Source organism: Euwallacea similis, chromosome 24, assembly GCF_039881205.1.
Source record: "Euwallacea similis isolate ESF13 chromosome 24, ESF131.1, whole genome shotgun sequence".
NCBI lineage: Eukaryota > Metazoa > Arthropoda > Insecta > Coleoptera > Curculionidae > Euwallacea > Euwallacea similis.
The window spans coordinates 295,433-313,657 of NC_089632.1; the positions used below are offsets into that span (position 1 = coordinate 295,433).

The following is an 18,225-nucleotide window of genomic DNA, read 5'->3' on the forward strand; positions in this document are numbered from 1 at the left end:
TAAATTGTTTAGATATAATAAACTTGCCTAAATTAAACTGTATGCGTATCATTTTAACCTGTATTAGAAACAAGACAAGAAAATATACCTCAAAGTCATTCAACATACGCAATAATGGTGTGTTTTAATTATTCCGACAGAATAATAGCTTTCTGTGATCCACATTTACAAAGTAAAGTAGGTGAGTGGTAAGGACTTTGATAAAACTTATTTATCTCAACTTATGGCAGAAAAAGCAGATCAATATCGTGAAGGACTGAACATTTTTCGGGTCAAAATTGTTTGACTTCTGATCCTAATATATTCGACTAGCCCTAAAAGCGATTTATTCCCCAAGAATAGTAACATGTATAATTTAAATGTCTTGAGCATTATATCAAATTTATGGCTTTCAAGTATGTTGCTTTTCGCATCAGACGTCTAGCTTAAACTGTGACTACCTACCTATTACAAAATTGGCATTAATACAAAATCCCAGTTCCATTAAGTCATATTGATGTTCCAAAGTTCAAATCTCTATTTGCAACAGTAACTGAGATTGCATTATGTACTTTCGATTTAGCTCACTCGATAGAAAAAATTACACCTATAAACCACTTTTTATTATTTTCAAGACGTTAGAGCATAGAAATGTATTTTTGACATTACCCTTACCTTCTACGCATCTGCAAATCTTTTTGCAAATAAAAATAAAGGGTCTGTTTAATGACAAATGACGAATCTTAAATAAGTCGTTCTTAAATATCTCGCTGAGTCGTCGGTTCTTAAACGTTGAATAACTACTAATACAAAACCATCGGACTTTTTCTCAAAGTCGAACAACAAAACAATATTTAACAAAACCACGTATATTTATTTTTTTATAATAATAATTAGTGTAAATTGTGTTCAGAAAATAACAAAAAAATGCAAAAGGAATGATCAACAAGAATATAACAACTATGTCATTAAGGCACAATATCACTTTCTTATAAATCGCTATTGGCTCAACAGAATCAGTAATAAACCACATTGAACTTATTATATGAGCACCAATCGAAGGCATTTTTGAACATCTTCTCCCACGGACTCCTTTGGTGATGGATCCAACTTCTCGGCATGTAGGGCCACTGGAATGGTTGAGCGCATCTTTCTGGGTGCGGCATCAATGCTAGATGGCGACCATTTTCCGAACATATGCCTAAAATTGAGAAAATAAATATACAGGATTATTCACGCTATACGGCGCGGAATATTATGGCTAAAATACGAGGCTTTCAAAAAATTTCACTTTTAGGCTATATGGGGATCTATTATGGCTACTTTTTAAAATTATTTTCATATTGTACAGGTTGTCCCAAAAGCCCTAAAAGTATCAAAGTTGTGTTTTTTTAAATGGAACCCCCACTATATTATTACATTTTTGAATTCTCCGATCAAAATAAGTGTCTGTTTTAATAAAGTTTACAATACCTAAAACTTAAGGTTTTTTAAATAATTTGAATTTTATCAAAATTTGACCTAATTTTCATGTTTTAAACACTTAAGAAGTATTTAAGTTATGCAAGTGTAATTTGCAGTGTAGTGTAACAATAGATCATATTTTATATCCCAATCATGATAAACTTGCCATCTTATACAGGATGTACAAAAATTAAAACTAATCAAATAAGAACTTTAAGAGGCTATAACTTGATTAATTTAAATACAACGCTATATTTTTTAACTTACCAGGATATGAAATTTTTAATTATTTATGGAATGGTATTAGGGTGTTTCTAGTTAAGTCTTCGCGTTTTTACAGAATACGCTAAATAATTGTTCTTTGCGCTATTTGGTGTTTTTTAGTTGAAAGTTCTAAATCACACATCAACTATAACATAAAACAGAAACAAAATATTTATAATAGATGTTCGAAATGTCTACCGTCCATTTCTAGGCACTTACAAATTATTTTTTTAAAACCACTACTAACTCTGGAAAGCATTTGCGGAGTAACAGTTTGAAACGCGTCTCTTATACGTATTTTCATATCTTGTGAAGTTCTCGGAGGCGTATTGTAGACAATTCCTTTTATGTAACCCCACAAAAAGAAATCTAGTGGAGTTAAGTCCGGAGATCTGGGGGGCCAATTTTAAAATCCATTTCTTCCAATCCACCTTTTTTTTAAATTGGCATTAAAAAATTGCCGAACTTCGCGATAATAATGAAGCGGAGCTCCATTCTATTGAAGCCACATGGTGGTTCTAATAGTTAAAGGGATTTTTTCTAATAATACTGGAAGTTGGTGTAAAAGGAAATTTAGAAACATCGTACCATTTAAAGGTCCTTCAAAAAAATACGGTCCAATTAAATATGGGCCCAATATTTCACCTCACACATTAACGGACCACCTATTCTGATTTCTCATGATTCTGTATTCATAAGGATTCGAATCAGAATAGTAATGAAAGTTGTGTCTATTTACAAGACCATTGTTATGGAAAGTACATTCATCACTAAATAGAACTTCATCGAAAAAGTTTTCATTTTCTGCCACTTTATCTAACACCCATATGCAAAATTCAGTTCGGTTGTCAAAATCATATCCATAAAGTTCTTGGCAAAGCTGGATTTTATAAGTATAAAAACTATGTTTTTTAAGAATTCTTGAAACACCCTTTGACTAATGTTCGTAACTTCGGATATCAAATTTTGACTAATATTGAGATTTTCGATAATTAAACCAACTACCATAAAAACATTTTCGTCATCTTCAGTGACAGACTTCCTCGTAATGGGTTTTTTGTAACTGACACTTCCTGTCTCTTGACACTGGTGCAATAATCTTTCAAAAACGGCTGGTTTAGGATGTTTTCTTTCGGGAAACTTTTGAGCATAAACTCGAGAAGCCAATAAACAATTCTTATGACATTCTTCAAGAATAAAAATCATGGCAATACGCTCTTCTTTTGGATCTTCATTGGAAATCTTCATTTTGACTATGTAACACCACAACAATATTTTAAATAACAAACGATCTAAGCGTCTAAAATTACGAAAAATAATACCATTCTAGCAAAAACAAAAAACAAACTTCACAGACTAAACTGATAGATTAAATAAATTATCTGACATTTTGAAATATCATAGGCAACTAAATATTAAACATTGGAATTTTGAACTAAAAAACACCAAATGTTTAGCGTATTCTGTAAAAACACGTAGACTTAGCTATGAACACTCTAATACCATTCGATAGGTAATTAAAAATTACATATCCTGGTAAGTTAAAAAATATAGCGTTGTATTTAAATTAATCAAGTTATAGCCACTTAAAGTTCTTATTTGATTAATTTTAATTTTTGCACATCCTGTATAAGATGGCAAGTTTATCATGATTGGGATATAAAATATGATCTATTGTTACACTACACTGTAAATTACACTTGCATAACTTAAATACTTCTTAAGTGTTTAAAACATAAAAATTAGGTCAAATTTTGATAAAATTCAAATTATTTAAAAAATCTTAAGTTTTAGGTATTGTAAACCTTATTAAAAAAAAAAACACTTATTTTGATTGGAGAATCTAAAAATGCAATAAAATACAGACGGTTCCATTAAAAAAAAAACACAACTTTGATAATTTTAGGGCTTTTGGGACAACCTGTATAATATGAAAATAATTTTAAAAAGTAGCCATAATAAATCCCCGTATAGCCCAAAAGTGAAACTTTTTGAAAGCCTCGTATTTTAGCCACAATATTCCGCGCCATATAGCATGAATAACCCTGTATAATGTCAATGAGTAAACATACAAAGTGTAAAAAGAACTTAGAACACCTAAAGATCTCGTTAATTATTCGTTTTTGTCAAAATTCTTACCAGCCAGCCCCTCAATACTGCCGTTAGGATTCATGGGGTATACCTCCGTAGGCTGGCTCTTATCGTCCACATAACGTAAAGCTACCAAACCATCCTTTACCAGCTTCTTGTACACTTGATTGTCTTTGAAAGTAAATCGTCCTTCACCATGAGCCACCTACAATACACAATTTCGTTCAAACCTTCCCCAAGAAGTAAAAAAGTCCGTACCCAAACTCCGAATACGGAATTCTCCATTCCCTGAAGCATAATAGATTTTGAAGTCTCGATTCGAATTGTACTCCAACGGCACTCGAATCTTTCAGATTTGTTGTGTTCTAATGTTATATCAGGCACTGTGAATTCATTGTCTAAAGGTGTGCCTACCCAGCCGATTAAAGCCATCAATTGACAACCGTTGCAAATGCCCAAACTAAACGTATCAGGTCGGTTGAAAAATCGAGTGAACTGATCCTTGACTTTGTCATGAAACAAGATACTTGCAGCCCAACCTTTAGCGGACCCCAGAACATCTGAAATATACTAACTTTCTTTAATAATAATCACAAAGGCGTAAAAGATCCTTTACCAGCATAGCTAAAACCTCCGGGGAATATCACGCCCCTAAACCGATCTAAGTTTGCAGCTCCAGTTAGTAAGTCTTGCATTGTGATATCCCACACCTTGAAACCTACACGAACCAAGGCGGCCGCCATTTCTCTATCACTGTTAATTCCTGAATAATTGAACATTCTATGCTTTAGAATTTGTTTTTTTATTTTAATAATATGATGGTTTATTATTTGACCTTCTGTCTTTGACTTATCCAACATATTGCTTTTACACATATTATAACATCTTTTTACAATAAATATCAATCAAGTAACCCTCTACAACATTACTAGAATTGTAAATTTAATAAAAATTACACCAGAAGTCCATTTTTACTGCTAAAAGGCACCCCAGTGTGCACTTATGTCGCCAATCTTATTTTATGTCAGTACTTTATAAAATGATTGAAAATATACCCAAAAGTTCTATTCCTTCTCTATCTTAAAACTATGAGGAGAAATTCAAATTTCTAAGGCAAAAATAAAAGTATTTCATTGGTCGAATATCGACCAGATTAGTGGAAGCATATACACATACGACGGTACTTGAATTACCCTCCAAGGTATTGATATTTGTTTTATGCCACTCCTTGTACGTCTCTTGTTTTTAATTCTTTTTTACTTTTATAGCCCTGATTTGTTTCGTTTTATTTTCATTTTGTCTAAAAAGGACTTTTAAAAATTCAATATAGCACTTATCGTACCATCTCGTTGTGTACTTTTTTCAACGGTCTGGTCTATATGACGGTAAGTATCAAAAGACAAACTATCAAACTGTTTTTACCTTCTTCTCTGATAACAGCCACAGGTACTTTTTCCTCTTTCAATACACTTTCGAAATCAGGATCGAAAGTAAGTTTATACTTTGGTCCAGTTCTTGTAGCTAAGGAGAGAAACTCAGAATCGGCGCATTCTTTGATGGTTTGGTGAAGTTCGAGCTTATAACTGGTCTCTTCCCACATGCGCATTAGCGGAAGAACGGTACTTTCTAATACGGCATTATTTACGGAAACGGTGACTTTAGATTGAATGCCGTAGCCGATGCTTTTGCCGATTTGAAATACTGGCACATGGAAACCCTACATCGAACATTACGATAATTACATAGACTTATAAATTAAAAAGAAAGAACGTAAAGATCAAAGTGTTTATATTAATGGTTATAATTTGTATAATTTATGAACTCATCTCTTTCAAATGGCTCAATATTTGGTAGCATTATTCGAAAGAGCAAATTATGTAAAAACCAAATTTAATAACATCTTCAATCTTTTTTAAGACATCACATTGCAACACTTTAAAAAGTGATCCTGTATAACTGGAAAGTTGCCAATACAGCAAATAACGACTTACTTGGAAGACAGACATGCAGTGTCCAACATCCTTTTCAAGCACCTCTATAACCCAACCCACTTCCTCGGAGAACAAAATTGGGATTGCTCTACCTTGCCTATGTTTCACATTTATGTCCAGTCCACTTAGACCAGCAAAACACATTTCCAGTAACGTTACTAAAACAAAATGAATGTCTTGATACATTGAAACGTTCCGGCGTACTTACAATCTTATACAGAGTGTAACATTTAACCTAGAATATCGAAATATCTCGAATATTAGGCATTTTATAAAGAAATGTTCATTGTCAAACTTTAATCCTTCTGAGAAGGAAATGTATTGGTGCTAAAATTGATTTCCCTCCACCCCCCGTGTAGGATGTGTAAGGGTTAACTTTTTAATTTCAAATGGCATCCCCAATTTTTCTTATAGATTCGGATAGTACAGCTAAAAATAAGAAAACATTGTCTGAAATACTTTTTTCGATTCATGCTAGAAAACATTGTAATTAACGAAATTCAATTTCTCTTTCACTTATGACTTATTAAAAGTTTGAAAATATCTACTTTAGAATTAATGAAAACACGAATTTTTGTAGAGCTTTTATTTCAAAATGGTGTCCCCGAACTTCAATGTATTTATATATTTATCCGTGTATTAAAGGACTCTTCACATCTACGAAGTGGATTCTGAAATATTGGCACAAACCTTTATAATTCGTAGAATCATATCATCACGTGTCGTTGGCATTTCTTTATAAATCTGATCTTTAAGATATCCCCACAAAAAGAAATTGGGTGACGTAAAATCAGGAGATCTAGCAGGACAATTCACCAGACCAGATCAGTCAATCCATTGACTGTTAAAATTACGATTAAGTACTTCCTGTGCCACCGCAGAATAGAGAGCCGGACAACGGTCATGTTGAAACCACATATTCTGATGCATTTCTAAGTTTAAGTCCTGAAGTAATATAGGTAGTTTGTTTTTCAAAATATTCCAGTACATTTCACCATTAAAGTTGCCTTGAATTATGTGGGGACCGATAAGTTTACTGCCAATGATTCCACACCATACGTTGACAGTCCAAGAACGCTGGTGATCAACTTGTCGAAGCAAATACAGATTTTCAACACTACAGTAACCCATATTATGCCCATTAACTGCACCATGATTTTTAAACGATGACTCGTCAGAGAATAATACACAACGGAAAAAATTGGGATTTCGTTCTATCTGTTCAGATGCCCACTCGCAAAAGTCTAAATGATTTTGAAAATTTTTCTCATAGAGCTCTTGATATAAAGAGATATGATAAGAATGAAGCTTGTGCATCCTCAGCATTCTCCACACACCCATATGGAAAATTGCTAATAATCCTGATATTTTTCTTCTGTTCACTTGGGGATTAAAAGCCATAGTATTTAGGACTGCAATTTAATTATTTTCTCCACACACAGTAGTTGGATGACTTCTTTTCTTCTGTTATACAGTCTCTATTAATAATTTTTTATTTACACGATAGAAAAAAGTCCGAGATCGTGGTCTTTCAAAAAAACGCTGAGCGTAGAGATCGATAGCATTATTTAAATGCCAATCATCGTCTCCATGCGTCAGAACCATTTCGATTTTCTCTTCTACGGTCACATAATCCATTGCAACGGAGTATCAACAACAAAATGTTTAAAAATAAATGTTTTATTTGTTTACGTTATGTTTACGTTTATTCATCATATTTTATTACCATAGAATTTTTTTTGTCCCATAATTTTTTTTAACGGAGGTTGCCATTTAAGATGTAAATTGAACTTCGTAAATTACAATGTTTTCTAGTATGAATCGAAAAAAATGTTTCGGATAAATTTTTCTTATTTTTAGCTATATTACCTGAATCGGTAAAAAAATAGGAGTAGGCATTTGAAATTAAAAATTTAACCCCCATCCCGTCTATATGGGGGTTGAACTTTACCACCAATACATTTCCTCCTCAGAGTGATTAAATTTTGATACTCAACATTTCTTTATAGGATATTATAGATATTTCAATATTTCAGGTTAAATATTACACACCGAATTATGAGGATTGCTTTTTTGGGTGCGATTCGTTTTGAAATGAGAAACAAATACCTCAAAACTTTTTAATTGTATTCTTAGACGTTTCGATGTTGAATGGCATCTTCATCAATGTACCACATCAATAAGTCGTATGTCAGCAACATTAAGCACAGAAAAGCAAAAAATCAAAATAACCATGGTCATTTATATCGAACTCTCGTTAAAATTCATACAAGTATTCGAGTGAATACACAAAATAGGAAAAATTAAAATAAGTAATTACTAGAGGTGTGATAAATGCGGTATTGTCGAAACGATCTTGAAACGATCAATTCAGATATCAAATCTACATTACCCTGCATGTAGGTAAATTGTGATACTCGATAAAATCAGCAATCCTACATACTTCAAACAATAAAACTCAGGTGAATTCACTTACCAATTAAACCGCCGTCACTTATATCATGTCCGGCCAACACTGCACCGTCTTTGATCAGTTCTTGAGTGGCTGCAAAAGCATTTTTCATGTCCCTAGCTGAGTGTATATCTGGTGTATCACTGCCCAGCTGTTTGAAACATTGGGCTAGAGCTGACCCACCTAAACGATTCGCATCGTGGGACAAATCCACGAAGAGCAAAACACCTTGTTTGCCCATGGATGGAGCTTTAAAATCTGGAGTAACCACCTACAAAAAATATTGATTGATTACACCTTATTTGAACAATTATGAGGTCCATTAAATTAGGGCAATATTGTATATTTTATTCTATTGCAATTCCATCTTCCCTACCTCAGTTTGAGGATGGGAAGGATTTTATGTATCCTAACACTATTTTTTAGTGTTGCAAACTGAGTTCTATTTATAGGACTCCTTCTTTTGTTTTATTAGGATAATCATGCACCTATGCAAGAACGTGACCATATTGATGATTTATATACATTGAGGAAAATCAAGAGGTCATCTGCTCACCATACCCCATAACTCCCTTTAGAGTATTAATACTTTTTACTGTATTAGAAAAGTCTCCACCTAAGGGCGCCTGTGAGAGCAGCCCCTAAATATTTATAGTTGTTCTATCTTCTATCTTTAGTGAAAAATGATCATTGTTTCCTTGGTCGTCAAGTACCTTTCAAGATACATATATAGTAAGAGTGATGTTTGAGACCGAATTGATTTAGTCTGTGGGTGTAATTCTTGTGACCTCTATTACTGGATGAATTTCTAATATCAGTATGTTTTGGGGAAGGTTCAGGTTTAAAAAATTTAGAGTCTTATTGCAAACGAATTTGAATCCAATGTAAAAAAAATTCATGACCGCTTTAATTTTGAACAATCATGCCTCATAGTTTTGCTGCAATGTCTAAACAAAAATACACTTTATAGAATAAAAACTTTTACCTTACGGATATCTGGACAGGGAGCGTACGCAGATACAACTAAAGTTCCTGGAGCTTTCACAGTGTCCTTGCCCACTCTGGCTGCCATACTGAGGGAATCTTTACCTCCGTCAATAGCAATTCCTTTAATGAATTTAATTATTTTTACTGCTTTCAATATGGGAAATACAGTTTGGAAATACAGTCTGGAAACTCGAAATATGTAGAGAAGTGAAAACATTTTACTTAAACGTAAAAGCGAGTCGATTAGATAGTTCATTTTATATATGTATAACTATACGCAATACAAATAATTCATTTGAAACACATTGATCAGAGACAAGCAATTAGCAGGAATGCCCAATACAGACTTTTAATATATTACTAATGTGTAATACGTTAGATTATTATTTGCATAATTAGATCAATGAAAAATCATGTCTATAAAAGCGCAATGTATTACAGCAATTTATTAGACTCTAAGAGACGTAACTTTTTCCCCATTTAATAAACTTTATGTCCCTTACCGTTTCGAAGATTCCCATGCTGTTGATTCATCTGTAATACATTCTGTATACTACCGTCACAGATCTTAATGTAACAAAAACGAAAGAACGTCACTTAATCCAAATTAAAACATTTTTGCTTTTTCGCTGAATATTTTTGTTTCCCGATATATTTCGTAGTTTCTTTATATTATTTCTCACTGTACAACATCGCCATTCATACCTAATTCAGACATTAAGCTACACATGGCTTTACATGCGTCGTATAACGCAGCACCTTCTCCTGGTAATTTCGCTGCCCACATCCAGTTGCCACTGCACTTTACGTCTTTCAGATCGGTTATCCCCGCGAATACTAAATTGCTATTTGGTAAAAAAATATTAACAATTATTTTCTCATTTGAACTATATTACTGTTACCTAAGAGCCTCAACTACAGACATGCGAGCCCCAGCTGCGACATCCACGAGACCTTTTATTGGCTGCTCCCCTATAGAAGATGCTATTCCCTCCTAAATTAAGATAAGCCTTTGAGTAAGAAAAAAATCAAAATTCAATAAAAAGACGTACGTAACCAAAATGAGATAATGCAGTGACCGCTACATCTGCTAGAGGAGTGTGTAAAGGTCCCACGCACTGTTGCTGAGCTATTAGCCCCGTGACACACCTAAATTAAAGTTACAATATAAATGGATGATAAGTTGGTTCATTTCAATTATTACTCTAAAAAATATTTACATATTACCCTTCATATACTACGACACATATTTGCAATCATCTTTAAGACATACAGTAGTGGAAAAATGTAGAGCAACTTTTGAAAAATTAATATAATTAGAGTTGTAATAATTATAAATATTTAGGTATAGGTTCAATATGAAGCCAGTGTATGTCCAAATACTTCTACAAAAAAAAATCTTTATTTTTATTTTTTTGTGGAATTTTATATTAACAATAGTATTTTTTGGTGGAAAAAGTAGGGCAACTTATCAACTTATAGCAAATATTTGCCTTAAAATTTATCAAAACAACAATTTACATTAAAAAATGTTAATATTTTAGAAAATATCCATTATTTTTAATTACAGCATCGCATCTTTTTGCCATAGACCTTACTAATTTGGTCAGGATGACTGGATCCATGCTTATTCATGCATCTTTTAAAGCAGTGAACAGTTCGTCTTGATTCCTATAGGTCCTATCTCTAATTTTCCGATCTAAGATTTTCCAGAGGTTCTCAATAGGATTTAGATCGGGGGATTGCGAAGGCCATTCCAAAACGCGTATTCCTTCTCTCCTGAACCATTCTTCCACATATTTAGACGTATGTTTTGGATCGTTATCCTGTAGGAAAATGTGTCTTAAGGGCATAACATCGTCCGCATATGGCACCATTTGATTCTCTAAGATTTCCTTATATTCAAATCTATTCATATGACCATCTATTTTACAAAGGAGGCCAACACCATAGCCGGAAAAACAACCCCATACCATTACCGACCCATCTCCGTGCTTCACTGTGGGACAGGTGTATTTTGGATTGAGTCTTTCATTTTTAGGACGCCTCACGTAGGTGATACCATCACTATTAAATAAACAAAACTTTGATTCGTCACTTCAGATTACTTTTTTCCAGTCCTGTTCTGTCCAATGACAATGTTGTCGCGCAAAATTAAGTCGGGCACGTCTATTTCTTTTGGATAAAAGAGGTTTTTTGGTTGGTCTTCTTCCAAATAAATTACCTTCAAGTAACCTGTTTCTTACTGTTCTAGATGTTACTTCAACACCGAGCTCATCAGAAATACGGTCCTTAATTTTGTTCGATCCTAGAAATGGTTCATTCTTCGCAATTTTTAAAAGTTGTTTATCTTGATAACGATTGGTTTTTCTGGGTCTGCCACACTTCTTTTTTACATCAATATTCCCGGACACTCGATATTGTCGGATAATTCGACAAACAATGGATTTGTTTAAATTAAATGTTTTTGCAATATTTGCTTGCTTTTGACCACTTTTATACAAATTAACAACACGTTCTTGTATTTCCACTGATAAATGTTTGCTTCGAGGCATTTTGACCAACGATATACCACGTATGAAATAAATTTTAAGGCAAATATTTGCTATAAGTTGATAAGTTGCTCTACTTTTTTCCACCAAAAAATACTATTGTTAATATAAAATTTCACAAAAAAATTAAAATAAAGATTTTTTTTTGTAGAAGTATTTGGACATACATTGGCTTCATATTGAACCTATACTTAAATATTTATAACTATTACAACTCTAATTATATTAATTTTTCAAAAGTTGCTCTACATTTTTCCACTACTGTACATATGGATAACAGGTTTGTCGTACTCCTTCAAATACATTAAGTTTAATATCTCTAACTGAATTGTAAAAATAAACACCTGTTTTCTCTCACACCTTAGAGCTTAACATGCTCTCGAGAAAGGCATCGACTTTCAGTATTTTTGAAAATGACACCGCTTTGAAAATATTATATTTAAACATTATATTTGGACTTTCATTAGCCGATTCTAAACGGCTCCCAACTTTAATCTAAAAATGATTTCGGAAAATCCAAAATTGTCTAACAAACGAGCTATGTGAACCACGAAGTCACCCAATATACTCAACATTTTGCATACCTATCAACCTTATTTGTCAGATATCTCTTGCTGGCTACCGACGGTAATCTCAACACCTTCTCAAGGCAATGAAATATTGAAGTAGCTGGAGGCAATTGTAGTTTTTGTAAAATAGGCAGCTTCCGTTCCAGTTTAAAAACCTTCCGAGGCATTTTCCCTAATACATGCTCCAGTTTAAGGTTGAATGGCACTAGCGCCTTTGTTTCATCTGCAACCAGTTCCACTGATCCGCTTCCAGTAACCTCACCAACGACATTTATTGGACACCTGCAAATAAAATAACACATTTCACACAAAATTTAACGAAATTTTAAGGGCAAGCAGTACCGTTCTCTCTTACAGATAGTTTGAAGTACCGACAAATCTTCTTTTTTGCATAACAATGCATTATTTTCTTGATACTCTGCTCCCCACAATTCCAATAAATTAATAGTAGGATCTCCCAGATCGAATCTATTGGCATAAATAACACCTCCTTGAGGATCGACCAGTTCTTTTAACACATTACCATTGCCTCCAGCCCCTTGATCGTGAATGCTCACAATAGGGTTCTTTTTTCCCAATTCTAGGCAAGCTCGAACCACTCTGTTCAGCTTGTTCTCCATTTCAGGGTCACCTGAAATGGCAGTAAGAAACACTCCACTACTGACTAAAGCGAGAAGTGAATAACTGACCTCTCTGAACGGCATTAAAATCAAGCTCTACTTTGTTGTCGCCTTGTACTTCCACCGAACTCGCCGCACCCCCTCCCACACCTATTCTGTACACAGGACCTCCAATTTTTATAATTTGATGTCCAACTTGGGCTGGCAGTTTATCAGTCATGTCAGCTTCCATACTTCCAATACCTCCACTGAACATTATTGGTTTAATCCACTCCCTTAAAAGATATTGAGCACTCATTGTCATAGAGCTAAACTGCTAGGCACACCAAAGGCATAATTTTCCCCAAATTTAATTAACATAATGAATTTAATAAAACTGATTGAGACTAGTACACCTGATTATTTTTCGTGATGTGTATACTATTTTTTTCTAGGACTAGTTAATCATAATTAAAAAAAGGTACCTTCTTTCACCGCCATCGGTCAGACCGAAAGATCTTACAAACCCACTTATCAGGGGCTCCCCAAATTTGTTTCCATAATCAGATGCTCCATTGCTAGCCTCAACCAATACTTCTAAGGGTGGAGCAAAATTTGAGGGATATTGAAAACTCTCATCCTCCCAAGTAAGTTTATAGTCAGGTATATGAAGATTTCCTACAAAAATTAGAAAAAGGGGTAGATTTAACCATTTTGATTGGGGAATATAAATATTTAAATCTATTATTTCAATTAGAAATCTTACCGACAGAATACCCTGCGGTTCCCGCAATGCAATAACCTCCCCTTCCAACACATTCTACGTCTCTGATTCGACCTCCCGTTCCTGTGGTAGCGCCACTGAAAGGAGCTACTCCAGTGGGAAAATTATGAGTTTCTGCGGTGAAAATCAGATGAGATTCTGAAGGTACTTGACGCAGTTCGCTTACTGAACCCGCAGCGGCGGGCCTGAGGCTTCGATGAATGTAACCCCGAATAGCACTTTAAAGATACAACAGTATCAGATATTAACTCATATAAATATTAAAAATAAGATCGATGCTGGCCGGTAGGTGAATTTCAGGCTCAATAAGAAAAGTGTTACATTTTATTAAAAGAGTGCACGTCTCCATCATATTTCTTGTGCCCTGTGGCTAAAAACCCCATACCGGAAAGATACAGTTTGTGGGACAACGCATCAGAAAAATTTACTAACAAATCTAAAACATTTATGTCTTATCATAGCTATTAAATGATAATAACCCTCCTGTCTTAGCAACCAAATAATTCAATGTCAAACTATAAATGTGCAATACTTCTGCTTCACAATTTCTGGGAGGAAAACAATCAAATATTGTTACAAAATACATATATGTATATAGAATATTAACGATAGTACTGAAACATTTGGTATTGGTTAAGCAATTATTACAGAATTATAGATAATGGCAAATTAATGTTTTTCAGTTGCTTGAAATTTCTCATTTACAAACAACCTTATCCTGATCGTTTAGGTGTCAGTATACTGGGTGTCCAAAGGAATTGGCTCGCGCCTATAACTTTTTTGCTAATTCTTTTTTGAAACAAAATTTTCAAATTAACTTTAAGAACTAAAGTTATATTATCATGCAAGCATTAACTTGCAGCGGTTTCTAGTTTACCCAGAAGTGGCCCAACTTTCAAATTTTAAATTAAACACTCTGTATGTTTTTTGGTATTTAAATTTTAGAGTTGATTCTAAATTCTGCTTAAGCGATTTGACAAATACAGTCATTACAGAAGAAATAGGTAATACATATCAAAAAACTGTTTAAAAAATTCAATTTGGTTGTTGATTATGGTAAAGTTGTGTTAAACCATTATAATCAACTTAAGCAATCAGTCAGGGGATTTTGTACAGACCATTTAGGAACACTTTGTTATTACAGATATTTTAAAAGTACATATATGTTATTTGTGATTTGGTAGCCCCAACCACCAATGATCAAATAGTTTTACTCAAATGGAAACCTCTCCTTCATGTGGTCCTCCCTTTAATCTCACCAAATAACTACCCTGCCATTTGACATGCTACTGCATTGCTTGGACTATGGAAGCTCTGCAGAAGTAAAATTGAGAGTGCAATTTAATTGATAAGCACATAAATGTATGGTGGGAATGTTATTTTTACACTAATTTTCCTTACAAAAAATGCTATTAGTACCGTTTCTTAAATTTATTTAAAGTACATACTTAAAACAAAAATCCTCTGAAGAACACTCACCTGCTATTGTCACTGAATTTAATTACATTGTTGGGGTTGGAGTTTTGCTGCGTAGCTATTATCATATCAATTAAAGATTCTTCATGCTCCTCACCGTCAATAACCAATTTCCCTTTAAAAAACCAATGGCGACTATGTTCACTGTTTGACTGTGCTAGATCAAAGCATTCAATATTTGTTGGATTTCTCTTCAGCACATTTTTGAATAGATTTGTGTAATAAGCTAAATCAGCCTCATCAAATGCCAATCCCAACTCCCTGTCAATTTCCACTAAAGCATCTACACCTTTATGCAATACATCTACTTCCTTGATGTTCTCTCGTTTCTCTAACTTCTCGTTGAAGCTACATTTGGGAATGTTTTTTGCAGTGTAACGACATTCAGTCATGCGGTCATAAAGTGAATTAGCTAGTCTAGTTTCTAATTCTTGAGATATCTTGGCTGTTGCCTTTAACTTTAATAAGTACCTTCGAGATGTTTCGAGACGAACTACTTGGGATACTCCCAGATTGTTGCAGATGGATACTGCATTTGTAGAATTGGCTGTAGAAAAATTAAATCTAGGGCCTACCTCAATTAAAATTTCATTAGGAGTAGGCTTGAGGTGTTCAGTTTGGGAGAGACTTGCAGGCGATAAGGAATCCTGTAAAATCCATTTCAGTGTTTTCAACTCAAGTGGAGTTAGGGATGGCTTGATGACTTCCACATGGTAACACAACTCAGTTGCTAAATCTTCCACATCACTGGAAATTTTCTGAAGCTGAAGGAGAGTTTCCTTAGTTCTTGCTGAAGTGCCACCAGGAGTTTTGTAAAAACGGATAATTGAACTGTAAACCGTCATTTTGTCACCTAAGTTGAATGTTGATGCAGTTCTAATTTTTGAGGCACTGAAGTATGAAAGCTCTTTCTGGAAGGCAAGATAACATTATTACACAGGATTAAGCAATAGGCTAATGCAACAAGTTGAAATACTGGGGCCACACAAAGGTTATCACTCAGCCAAGTCTACAACATCATTTGCGTAGTATTATTAGAATTTAACCGACTTTATAGAATAAATAATAGGAGCTTCAATGTTTGTTCACTTCTGATAATATCAGAAATTCACAAAGAAAATTAAAAGGCATATGGACATTGGCCATGTGCTATAACGTCAAACATGAATGAAACTGAAATTGTTGAACGAAAGAATTTATGAATAAAGATGAGTACTACTTCTACGATATCTAGTGTTGAGCGATAGTTATCGACATTTCGTAGTATCGATTTCAAAAGCTTTGATATCCTGTACCAATACTTAAGGTTTTGGTCCCAGAGCCATACTGAGTGATTTGAGGATCGCCAAGAAATGGCTAATTAATCAAGGCATGCATTTCGTCTTTACATAAACGAAGCTTTATAAATTTGTTGCATCGTTATTTTGCATGATCGACTCAGTATCGATACTACTCGCAGTATTGTATCGCCTCACATTTTAGCAGTGTCTTTGCTATCAGTTCTTGTTTCCGCCTCTAAAAGTTAGATGGCAATAAGAACCTTAAAGGCCATCATACACGCATCTTATACAATACTTGGTATTACAAATAAACAAAAACTTTTCTTGCTCCTGGTCTCGGCTGAATTGTTGGAAGCAGTTTCTGCTATAAATCTCAGTTTTGCTGTTTTATCAAGTACAAAATATATTATATATACTGGACATTTCAAATTCGGCTCTTACCATTGGGATCTCGAAACTAGAGATACGAAGAAATTTAAATGGCAGCAAAATTGCATAATTTAGCACTTGCCCAAATACTGTTTTCAAATTTTGAATTTTCCGAGTACTTCCGAATATATCCAAAAAAATTTTTAATTGAAGATTTTGTTTTTTTTAGCATTATTTGTTAAGGGATTCCAAAACCAAAAGCATATTCTCATTGCCACTTTTTCTCAGCTATACGATGACGTTTTCAAATTTGCCATCAAAACAAACAAAATAAAAATTTTTTTTGTTTCTCAAAATAATATGAGACGATTACAATCCTCACGCTTCATGAATCAAAACTCATCAACGTTAATTTGCCAATAACACGTTCAAAAATGACTTTGAAACCAGAACAACTCATTTTTGACTAGGGGTTTCTGTGCAAAAATTGTTCACTGCAATGTCCCCTATAACATCCTTAACTTTAGCACAACTCTTTTGAAACACCCTGTATAATTATGTTTAACTCTGATTCACCTTTAATAAACTTATCTCAAGAAAAAAACCTAAGTTAGTGTAGAAATGATTATGAAGGAAATAAAAGATAGAAAATGGAAATTTGCAAGCAAATTTGCTTTGTGGTTCTTCCATTGATTGCAACAAAAGATAGGACAAAACAATTTGCGAAGAAACCAAGCAGAAACAATTACTTTTAGGGCTAACAGCGTCACCAACATTAAATTACACTGTGTGTCTCATTGCGAAAGAATTTATAAAAAATTAAAACCATTTTGAGGTATTAAGTTGAAATTTGGAAAATGTGCAACTCATTGGAATGTATCTAGATAGACTTTTCAATTATTTGCCTGAATCTACTGGGTGGTATTTTTTAGGGTTAGATCCCTTTTTCCATACTAACGAACTTGCATCGCTAAAATTCCTTTCGCAGTTCGTCTATGTCCTTTTATTTGTCATTATTTGAATCTACTTTTAAATTTACAAACTTTTTTATCTTCTTCTTTTTCCTCCTTTTCTGCATATGTTACGTTTTCCAATTAATTATAAATATCTATCAGAAATATATATGATTTTTCTCTAAGAAATGCATTATGTGCACTCACTGGAGTTCCAGGTACATAATACATTATGGTAAAACTACGGTTAATATCTTAATGGAATTAGAGTGCCCACCCTATTTTTACCATAATTTATTAATTGTTTATTAACTTAATTATAGCAAAAAGGATGTACAGGTGTTTTACATACTAAACTAACTTTATGATATCGGTACACTAGTGGTAACAGGATTGAACAAAATATTTAATGAGG

General features: G+C 33.7%; 1 protein-coding gene across 2 annotated transcripts; it reads right to left on the reverse strand.

Moving 5' to 3' along the window:
* Window positions 1-862: 862 nt before the first annotated feature.
* Pfas (phosphoribosylformylglycinamidine synthase) lies at window positions 863-16,321 on the reverse strand. 2 transcript variants are annotated; one of them, XM_066402135.1, is made up of 18 exons: window positions 16,208-16,321; window positions 15,212-16,115; window positions 13,715-13,950; window positions 13,434-13,626; window positions 13,039-13,244; window positions 12,692-12,980; window positions 12,365-12,631; window positions 10,281-10,377; window positions 10,131-10,222; window positions 9,934-10,073; window positions 9,227-9,348; window positions 8,266-8,512; window positions 5,790-5,947; window positions 5,221-5,515; window positions 4,415-4,561; window positions 4,057-4,358; window positions 3,847-4,003; window positions 863-1,180 (listed from the first exon to the last, which is right to left on the reverse strand). In XM_066402135.1, exons 2-18 carry the CDS (start codon window positions 16,051-16,053, stop codon window positions 996-998), a joined length of 3,975 nt encoding a protein of 1,324 aa, XP_066258232.1. In that variant the 5' UTR covers window positions 16,054-16,115; window positions 16,208-16,321; the 3' UTR covers window positions 863-995. The 2 variants fall into 2 exon arrangements, with proteins under 2 accessions (XP_066258232.1, XP_066258233.1); XM_066402136.1 differs by lacking the exon at window positions 16,208-16,321 and having other exon boundaries at window positions 15,212-16,169.
* Window positions 16,322-18,225: the final 1,904 nt, after the last annotated feature.

What these genes read in the sequence shown, in the direction of transcription:
- Pfas (XM_066402135.1), bottom strand. Translation starts at nt 16,053, where the DNA reads ATGACGGTTTACAGTTCAATTATCCGTTTTTACAAAACTCCTGGTGGC. An exon ending in TCTGTAGTTGAGGCTCTTAG is followed by an intron (nt 10,074 to 10,130) that starts GTAACAGTAATA and finishes TTTACCAAATAG; the next exon opens with CAATTTAGTATTCGCGGGGA. An exon ending in CAGTATTGAGGGGCTGGCTG is followed by an intron (nt 1,181 to 3,846) that starts GTAAGAATTTTG and finishes TCTCAATTTTAG; the next exon opens with GCATATGTTCGGAAAATGGT.